Genomic DNA, 10,786 nt, shown 5'->3' on the forward strand with positions numbered 1-10,786 from the left:
CCTTCAGCAAATATTTTGAAGGATATTTTCCAAGTTCTTTCTCTCTGTACCACACTGACCTTTTCTGGGAAGGAATACAGCTGGCTCCATCTTCAAAAGCAGTTGCACCCACAACCCAAGGAAGCTTTGCACTGAAGAGGTGCAGAGAACCTGCTAAAGGGTCTCCATGCAAAGGAAGAAATGATGCCACTTGGCAAGGCAGTAAGCAAAGGTTTGGCTCTGCTAGGGCAGAAACCCACCAACATCAGGCAGGTCAGCAAGCAGCCATGTTAGTATCAATTGCCATTTATTGCAGCCACAGCTACTCTTGATGGCCATTTTATGTCGAACACCACTTACACAGCTATACTCCTTGGAACCCATACAACTCTCCAGACAGCTCAGACATGCATGTGCCTGGAGACAACTGCACACAGAATGATATTGCCTTGAACAAACCCAGTGATGGGAGAGAGCACCATGTGCTGCTTCTGGGAGCCAGCAGCACCCCCAAGACATGCTTCTGATCTGCTATCAAATTATAAGTCCATAATCCAAGGGCACAGCTTGCTAGATTTTTTTAAGGCACAAACATGAGTCTGGCTTTGGACGTAAATCTCAGTTTTCAAGCAATGAATGCATCTTCCATAGGAGCTACTGTCATTCAGCATGTTCAGGGAAACCATTCACAAACCTACTGTTAGTGCTCTACTGTAAAACTCTTGGGACACAGGTACATTTTGGTGGTGCAGAGTTAACTTCTGACAACATCATTTCATTTCCTTCTCCTGCAAGGGTTCTCTGCCACCTCCCAGATATTCCCCCCTTAATAAAACCTTTAGTGCTACGAAGACAGAAATTTCTCCCACTCGTGGCTATTCCATATTTAAAACCCCCTGGCTGCCCTGCACCCATGGTGCCAATGACATTCTCACAAGCAGCCCATCTTCAAATTCTGCCAGATCTGAGAACCAGCATCAGGGTAGGGAGCAGATGGAGGTGGCAGCTGCCACCAGCCCACTTCTCCATGGCCAACCTGTCAGCTCTGTGCTGCAAGGGAACATGTTCCTCAGCACAACAGCGTGGTCAGCGTGTTTTCCCACACCCTATCTCAGCACAGACTCAGCCTTTCATCCAATCCTGAAAGAACATGGGTTTTCCCCTCTTTTTTTGAGTGACTAAGAAGCTACAAGTGACTGTTTGGCCTTCACAACTGATGGGATGCAGCCAAACTCTGCCATACGTTCCAGCTAATACATGTGGGCTTGATTTCTCATCCAAGAACAGCGAAAAAAAGACATTTATAAGCTGGGATTCAGCAGGAGTATGTGGGAAGGAAGGGGTGGGAAGGGATGCTATTTTTGTTGCTGTAATTATTTGGTGGCCAAATCCCTGACCCTTGACGTCAGCTCTGGAGGGTCTGTTTAACTGACCAGTTGTCATGGAAAGAAGGACTGACTGGGAGGTACAGGGTGACAGGGAACAGCTCTTTGCTGCCTGAACCCACACACAGGCAGACCCCCTGCCTCTGTTAGTCATCGCCAGCTCACAGCCAAGAAATAAAAACGTCAATACCTTATTGCCGATACATTGGCTGGAAACAAAAGCATCCAGGGAACTTTGCACCCTCCTTCCTGCCATCAGTTACTGTTAAAAAGCACAGGCCAAATCCTGAGCTCAGTTTCCCCAGTGTAAAGGATAAGAAAATCCATGGCCCCCAGTTGGGTCACTCTGGGTTCACACTGATTTATCCAAACTCAGCTTGGCCTTGGTCCAGACTACACAAATGGAAATATGCCATGTGCAGAGTACAGGGGTCCCTACTCCTTGGGAACAAACCCAATCACAATGACTAATTCATACCACCTCAGAAGGAAAATGCTAAGATAAATAACCCTTGATTCCCTTGCTCCAGATGTCAAGCCCTGCCTCAAGCCAGAGCCCTGCTAGCAAGGTTCCTGCAAGGCTCAGGAGTTCGGTAGCAAACAGCTCAATTACTGACATGACAGTTTCTCATTATTGCCCATGCCATCCATGATGAAATCACCAGTTGTACTAGGAAATGGGAATAATCCTTGTTGAAACCTCCGGCACAGCTAGTGAGTACTGGCCATTAGTTTGCTTAGCAGATCTAAATTGAACTGCTCATTCACATGCAGTTTATTATCAACTGCCATTAGTTATTACTGTAGCCAAGGACAACAAAAGGACTCAGCAGATGCCAGAGCAGAGTTCACTAGGATGTATGGATGAAATTGAACAGGCAGTGCAAAAAGCTATTTAACAAATCCCAGGGCAACGCAGCACACAGACAGGGCAGTTCAGCCGCAAGGCTCTGCCAAGGAGCAGCCAGTGAAGGAAGCCAGTCTGAGACAAGTGAAGAGCAAGGTGCAAAAAACCCACAGGAAACTAAGGAGATAAAAGAATAGGGAAGGGCAGGTTCCTGGGTTACAGCACATAATCAGGAATCTGTTCTCCAAAGCAAACAATCTCTCCTGCACTATTGATGGCCAGTTTTGTTCAAAGTGGGATGTTAACCTAGCTCAGTAGCTGGGATGCCTTTAGATCAAGACCTTGACAGACCCAGTGAAACCATGTGAGTCATGCCACTGTCTTCACCATCATGCATGGCATGGCACCAGAGATTGCCAAGAAATAAGGAGGAATCCAGGCTTACCTTTCATTCTCTAAAAGAGTGAGAAATTTTGCAGGCTGTGACTTGCCACGAGTACATTTTGGAGCCCTGGCATGATTGCATAGCTATGAGGTGAGAAAAAGGAACCTGGCAAGACAAAAAAAGTAGTCATGGCCATCAAATGCTGATTCCTAGCCTGTATGAAATGAGCTTAGTGAGTCTAAGACCAGTTAGTGTCATTTTTGTCCTGATCTGCAGTGCTGCTGAGCACAGCTGTGCTAATTTACTATCAAATGAAATTATGCAGAAATCTGCAGACACCATAGTTTTGCTTTTGGATTTGCTCTATTGTAAAAAAATAAAAATCATACCAAAATAAAAATTTAAATCAAATTAAAAAAAGAAAACCCACACATCAGGAAGTCACTACAACCATCTAGTGTAAGGTGTAAGATTTAGAACAGCAACAGCCTGAAGTCAAGGTCAACAAGTCAAAGCCACATCTCTTATGAAGACAGCAAATGTCCACTGTAATTCTTGGTTTCAAATGCCAACTCGCGCTCAGGACAAAAATGACTGCCTAGTCCGCATTTGCTACTGTCAATATTGAACCAATGGGTCACCTCTTTTCCCCTCCAATAGTACTTTTAACCCAAAATTAAACATTTCTGAAACATCTCATTGAAGTGGGCAGCAAGAACAGGGCAGAGACAGTTGGGTCACTGTTCCTGACCCAACCATCAAGACTCAGAGTTTTCCATCCCATAAACTGGGTTTATTTTTGTCTACATGATTTTAACTTTCTGAGCACTAACATTTATCCTCTGGTGAGGACTAGGAATGCTCTCTCAGAAAATCTAAATAAAGAGATGTTCCAAGAGCTTAGTTCTGGGATCTATTTATCCACTATCTGAGCAATACCAATTCTCAAGATTAAAGATAAACAAACACCATTAATAGTAATAATCTAAATAATAATGATTATCTGATGATTCTACTACAGGTTTTTATCTGGGATGTATCATAAATCCTACAAAAGCAAGACCAGCTGATGAGGCAGACCTCAGGACAGGTGGTGGCTGTGGCAAGAAATAGCCTCAGTAGGCTGCTCCCACAAAGACTCTTAAGTAGTGGGATTTTGCATGTTATTCTCGTTTAACTACCCATGAAACACTGTAAGTGAAATCACCACCTTCCCCTCAAAGGCTGTAGCTCACCACAGGACACCCTATTATGTGCTTAAGCCCATGCAGCATTGCAGCAGGAAAAAAGCAGAACAAAATATTCATGGAAAATATCACTGAAACAAGCCAAATTCCCAGAGCAACTACATTGCTGAGAATTCCAAATTACTCCGTGACCCCTAGGTGTCTAGGGATACATTCAGATGTCCGTCAAGGAGACGGAAGACTGGCCAGTTCAATAGCACAGAGACGGGCAGCAGTGAGTAGTTACTCAAGGTGGAAAGAATTCAGAAGGAGATATCTTAACTGTCATCCCAGGGCTTGCTACAAGCACTCAGAGACAGACACCCAAGCATGGCTGGTGGTAAGGCTCACACAAGCACAGAACAATGTGCATCTGTGCTTATGCAACCTGGCAAAAGACAGAACTATCAGTCTGGAGTAGTTAGAGGTTTTACACACACAAGTGTCCTCCCTTGAGCTTGGATTCTCATAAACAGGGAGTTTCCAAAGGCAGAACTGGAGTAGGGCGATAATCTGTATCACAGAAGTTTCTGAGGTTTGGGTTCCCACATTGCTTTTTTATTTTATTTTATTTTTTTAACTTATTTATTTATTTTCCTCCTATAGACACCTATCAAGGCAGTATTGTGTCTGTGTTGCATTTCAGAAATATTGGTGCCCTGTGTGGGCAGGACAGCACAGTGCAACCCAAGGACACGCTCCCAGCAGTGCCTCCATTGCTGCCTCATCAGCTCTAGTGTGGAGGACCCAGCAGAGAAGACAACACTAAAAAGTCAAGGTCCTCCCTAGAGAAGACCACTAGAAAGATTAAGCTGCTTGTATAAAGTTTGTGTGACCAGCAAAAGATTATTTTTCATTTATTTAGAGGACAAATCAACAGTCTTTCCTACAACACAAAAATCCTAAACATTATTGTTTAATGCTTGCAATACATAAAATCATGTTGATAATAGAACTGAAGCACACCTCTGACACTGCAAGGGAGAACTTAAGACAGCAACAGAATAAGCCAGATACAGTCACACTCTTGCACCTTTTGATCCACCTACAATCTGACATTACTGACAGAAGAGCAACACATTATACACTGGAGACTTGTATTTATTGTTTTAACCCAAGAACAGACTAAAATACTTTTCCTCATCTAGATCCAAAGTTGGTGGTTACAGACCACGTATGTACAATTCCTGCTATGCTTCACCAATGTGCAATGGGACACGCAGGCAAGTGGGAAAATGAGACCATTGCAAGTCAGCATCTACAAAATGGGAACAAATGGTCAGTAACAGCACACCAATGTAGAGAGAAAGTGAAAATGGGCTATAACAATCAACTCACCAAACAGGCCAGGGCATGCTCTGCCTAGGAACGAGATGAGACTAGGGAGAGAAACCTTGAGGAAAGGGTTAATAGGGTACAAAAGAAGCAAGACCTGGTTTTGTAATTGATACCATGATTACCTTTTCCAGATTACTTGTTAGTTTTGGACCAAATGACTTTCTGGAGTCTAAATGGGGACTGGAAGCAATGCTCTGTCAATGGGATTGGTGGCAAACTATACACAGCAAGCTCCAACACAGCTACTGAGTCAGCAGCTCTCAGCCAGTAAACGTGGTATAACATTATTTGCTTCTTCTCCACTCGCTCTGAGAGCTAGAAAATCCTCAGAAAAGGGGGGCTTGAAATATCATGGCCTGCAGGCCAGGATTTAACAGAAAGTATATGACTAAGGCACTTCAGTGAGGCAGACATGATTAATGAAATATTTAGAGGGCAAAGAGATTGCCCCACACCCACCTGCCAAACCCAGAGGGTGTTTCAATTACAAAGACCAATCAGACAGCACACAGGAGAGAACCATCAGCATAAGGCAAGCTGCCTTTCTGCTGATGGGACATGACATCAGAAATCCACTGAAGGACCTTTTCTCTGGGGCTGGAGAGCCCACTACATGCACTGCAAGAGTTAAATCACATGTTATCATCACCTTATCTGTTTCCGTATCTTCTCAAAATCCATCTCATTCTAACCACCTCAGCTAGCCGTACCCAATATATTTCTGAATTGCCTGAAAACATTAGCTATCCTAGGAAAAGGAGTTGTCTTCCTATTTACAGGACATATGTGGAAGCTGCAAAGACTTGCAAACACATTTGGACTTGGGCTACTTTTACAACACAATTTGTCTAGTCCCTGTAGTTAACCTCAGAGGTTACTCTGTGGGACACCACAGTGTTTCTTCACATCATGCTGGAGTCACTAAAACCACTCAGATCACATCTCTAAACAGAATGGTGGTCTTCATAAGACCATGGTTTCTATTTCAGAAATATACAGAGAAAGAAATTAAGAAATAATTCAAGGAACTGATAAGATGACATGGATTTAAAGAGCTGATGGGACAGAGGGATGCCACTGGTATTTCACCTATTCACATCATCACCTCCCTGCCCCTTTATGCTCCATGCAGGAGTATTTCAAGCATCTGCTTAGAAGCAGGAGCAACACAGATGCTGCTGTGGCCCACTAGACAGTAAAGAAAGTCCTAAACCTCCTATTGTAACACCAGTTCACTGCAGAGACTAATTCATATTGCCACAGCTGGGTCATGCTGTGCTGGTTCCTGCTCTGCAGCGAGAGACCAGCAGCAGCAGGAGACTCCAGCCTGCTCCCTGGGCTCATGGGGTCGCTCTGCTGCCTCAAAAGCAGCAGAGGCACACACAGTGCTGGACAATATTTGACCTGTGCATCTATCCAGCAGGACTAAAAGCCTTTGCTTTTTATAGCCCACCATAGTGTTGCAAGGATTAGCTCATGTATATTCAGCACCAGTTTTCAAAGCACTGCACAAGAGCCAAACCTTTCAGTTTTTTAAATCTGCTCCTTGTTCTGTCACTCCCTCCTGGAGGGATGTGTTTCTCCCCTCCTGAGAAACAAACAAGCACGAGGTCAGCGAGAGTGGGAGGTGGGAAGCACATTCCAGGCTGCTCCTCCTCTCTCAAACCACAAATGCCACCAAACCCTGCCCTCTGTCCAGCCCTGCTGACACTTTGCACAACTGCTCAGCATCTCAGCCTCCCCATGGAGCCTGGGGAGGGCCAGACAGGATACGCAGCAGGGTGTTAAACCTCATCTAATTTCCTTTTTAGTTTCAAGGAGCAGAACAGGGCTGAGGTAGGGAGGGGGTCAAAGAGACACACCTGGAGCCATGCAGTCAGTCAGTCCATGCACCCACAACAAGGTAGGGGGGCTCTCCACAAGCCGTGCTTTGTAGCTCCCCTTTTCTGTCAAGCGCAGAGCAAATGCTGCAGACAAGGTCTCTCTGGAGGCTGCATGTGCCAATGCATCCCAACCCTAGGGGAACATGCCAAAGCCTTGCCATTCAGCCTTGGCATGATAGTTCACATTTGAGTGTATGTAACCACTAGACATTAGACTTTGTGTTTTGCACAAGTGCAGGCAAATCTAACATGGGGCATTTTCTTCTATGCACAGACTTGTTGAGCCAGATCAAAAGAGCAATGCTGGGAACATAGTTCGTGTACAGGCAGCAGCAAGGGGAGGATGTGGACAAACCACAACAGGTTACTCTGTGGGACAAAGCAAATCAAAGTGCAGCTTACAAAAGCCAAAAAGCATCATAAAGAATTAAAGAAAAAGGTATTAAAACCATAAACAGCTCTATTCAAAGAGTATCATCCCTTGGCTACAGTGCCCAAAACCCAAGCATCCATGCAGAGAGCAAGAACATCCGCTACTTCGTCACAGAGCAGCAAAATCAAAGTGTTAGAAGGAATATAAAATCTCCAGATGTTGCAAAAGCAAATTAAGATGAGTCACATATAAGAAAAAAGACTGCTTTCAGCACGTTGCTTTGATAAGTTTACAAGGCATTTTTGAGGAAGATAAAGCCCTCAGACCTAGTAGAAGCAGAAATGGAAGAACAGACTATACCCCAAAATCATCTACATTTTTGTATATTGACTTTACTAAAATGGGAAACAAAAAACCATACCATATTTTAAAGGGGTCTTTTTTAACGATCTTGGCATGAGCAAACCTTTGTGACTCTGGTGAAGGCTTTGAATTCAGGAGAAGAAATCTCTTTATTTTTTAGCATGACACATTTAGTGTCACTTCCCACAGATAGTACACCTATGTACCAGATGTGGTATTACACAGAGTATCTTTCAGGGAAAGGACTGCAGGAGAAAATTCTGCCAGCTTCATTGGGATCATATGCGAGCAAAATTATATTCCCATTTCACTCCATGATTTCTTCCAGGAATTATGCAGCACATGGGTATCAGAGTTTAAGCCAATACAGCTCTAGACCCTGGTTTGTAAAAATGACATTAAGGCAATGGCAGAAAAGGAAGTACAGGAAAAAGCAACATCACTACAATTTTCCAAAAGGTTTTAAAATGTAGTAGCTGATTATTTGCCTCCTTGAGCTGTTGCTGTGTAGGCTCTGCACCACAGGCACTGGCATTGCCTAGGTCAGATGTTTCCCTCTCCAACTAGAAATGGATTTCAGCAGAAACACTCTCCCCATGCTCTGCTGTGCAGCTCTTCGCCTATTAAGCTGCTATAACAACTAAAAGGTTATGAATGTGCTCAAACACAGCACAAGTCCAGAGGGAAATGTTCCAGAAAGGTTTTAAAAACCCATCTTGGCGTGAAGTAAAAGTTCCACAGTAGTCATGAACAGGAAGTCTTACTACAGGTACCTGGCTTGACAGAGCACAAATCTTGAACTAAAAGAAAAATACCATTAACTATCCTGGTTTGGGGCAAATTTTGTTGTTGTTTTGGGGGGTGGGGTGTTAATTCTTTTTGGCAACGAAGTTGATAGAATAACACTATTTTCCTCAGGGAAGGTAACAGCTACAAGGAAGATTGGGATAAGAGGATGGTATACAAGATGTCTATGGCTGCTGAATACTGACTGTACAGTGTTATGGAAACCATTTCATATCACACAACAGGATAAGGACCACCAGATCTCAGCAGCAGAGATTCTATAGCTCTCAGCTTCGCACACACTCCCAGCTCCTGCAACAGAGCTTAAGTTAAGTTTATTTGAAAAGGAACCCCTGACAGAAGGCATCAGGATGTTACTGTGGGGCTTCTGGAGGCTTTCAGAATACTGAAAGCAGATCATTTTCCAAACTATACTATGTTATGCTAAAAGACAAACAAAACCATCCCTCCCCAAAACAAACAAAAAAACCAATAAACCAGGTGAAAAGACACTGTCACAGGTTGCCCAGAGAAGTTGTGGCTGCCCCATCCCTGGCAGTGTTCAAGGCCAGGTTGAATGGGGCTTTGAGCAACCTGGTCTAGTGGAAGGTGTTCCTGCCCATGGCAGGGGAGTTGGAACTGGATAAACTTTAAGGACCTTTCCAACCCAAACCATTCTGTGATCATGAAAAGCACAGGTAAGCCATGGCAGTGCAGACTCCAAGTTGTCATCTGCGATGCTGTCTTTTGGGGACAGGCCATGACCCATGAATGAAAGAGCGGACCAGAGCTGGGCAGCTTGAGAGAGATGGAAGGGGAGCATCACACCTGGGATGCTTCGGAAGGGTGGAAAAGCGGGTAACTTCTGTGAGGAGTAAGTCAGGAGGGAGAGTGCGGGGGACAGCCCTGCCGGGGGGGGCGGGCAGTGCCTACCTGGATGTAGGCGCGCTGCAGGTAGCTGTAGGGCACCCTGCGTTGGAAGTCGGCGCGCACCTCCTCGGCGGCGCGGTGGCGGGAGGCGGCTCCCAGGCGCGGTTCCTCGCAGCGCCGCACGCAGCCGGCACGCCCCAGCACCGAGCTGAAGAAGGGTAGGTCTCCACCGGCACCCGGTCCCGGCGCCGCCAACCGCACCTGCCCGAGGCACAGCCGCCGGCACCGCAACCGCGTGTCCCGCAGCTCCCGCCGGCTGCGCAGAGCCCGCTCCAGGCACCGCGCCGCACCCGCGAAGTCTCCACCGTAGTACGCCTGCACGCCGGTGGCGTACAGCGCGTCGAAGGGCTCCAGCGGGCCGCCTTCCCCCACGCACCCGCTGCCGGCCCGGCACGCCGCCGGCAGTAGCAGCGGCAGCAGCAGCAGGGCCCCCCAGGGCTGGCTCCCGGATGCCATGCCCGCCGCACCGGCGGGCTGTGCGATGGGGAGCGGGGCCCGGTACAACGAGGGGTGCGGGCACAGTGTAGCGGGGCTTGGTGCGGTAGGGTCCGGAGGCAGTCTGCAAGCGGGGGCGTGGCAGTAGAGTCTGGGGGTCACCTCAGTGGAGTCCGCCGTGGTGGGGTCCTTGCGACGGGAGCTGGACACCGCACAATGGATCACGGTGCGAAGATGTCCGGGGGTCCTCACAGTGGGAGCAGGGCACCGTGCAACCGTTCTCAGTGCAGCAGGGTCCGGGAATCGAGCGCGGGACTCCGGTGCGGGTCTGCCTATGCAGTGGCGGAGCCACGACCAAGCTCAATGCACGCCCAACCCTATGCCGCCCTCCCGCGCTGCCGGCACCTCTTAAAGGGCCCCGCTCCGCAGGCCGGACCGCCCCACAGCCCCGGCCCGGCCCCCCCTAGCAGCGAGCGGTGGCGCGGGGCGGGCGCCGCTCGGAGCATCCCTGTTGACCAGCTCACTCGCGGTGCAGGGCTTTTAAATGATGTTGTGAAAGGTACATCCCCCCGGAGTGATTTAAATGGCAGTAGCAGCCTTCCCTCCCTCTCTTCCCTTCCGTGCCCCACACCTCCTCCTGCCTTCCCGTGTCCCCGCGGCTGGCGTCGTTGTTCGCAGGATGCTTTATTTGTCCCCCTCTGGGGACAGCCAGTTCCTCGAGGCTGTTCCTCGGAGCTATTTTTCGCTGTGTTCTCCACCCTCAGCCCCTCTTGTCCCGACAGCATCCCGCCTCTGGGAATCCTGCAAATAAATCATCTGGGACGGGCACAGTGAGTGGCTGGTGAAGCCTTTTCAG

General features: G+C 47.4%; 1 protein-coding gene across 1 annotated transcript in view; it reads right to left on the reverse strand.

The window, feature by feature from the left end:
* P3H2 (prolyl 3-hydroxylase 2) overlaps positions 1 to 10,274 on the reverse strand; it is a 71,566-nt gene extending 61,292 nt beyond the window's left edge. The window contains exon 1 of the mRNA XM_005142321.2: positions 9,499 to 10,274. Coding sequence (XP_005142378.1) covers positions 9,499 to 9,951 — 453 coding nt within the window. The 5' untranslated portion in view covers positions 9,952 to 10,274. The remainder of the gene's footprint in view (positions 1 to 9,498) is intronic.
* Between the last annotated feature and the right edge of the window lie 512 nt (positions 10,275 to 10,786).

This window comes from Melopsittacus undulatus, chromosome 6 (assembly GCF_012275295.1).
Source record: "Melopsittacus undulatus isolate bMelUnd1 chromosome 6, bMelUnd1.mat.Z, whole genome shotgun sequence".
NCBI classification, from domain to species: domain Eukaryota; kingdom Metazoa; phylum Chordata; class Aves; order Psittaciformes; family Psittaculidae; genus Melopsittacus; species Melopsittacus undulatus.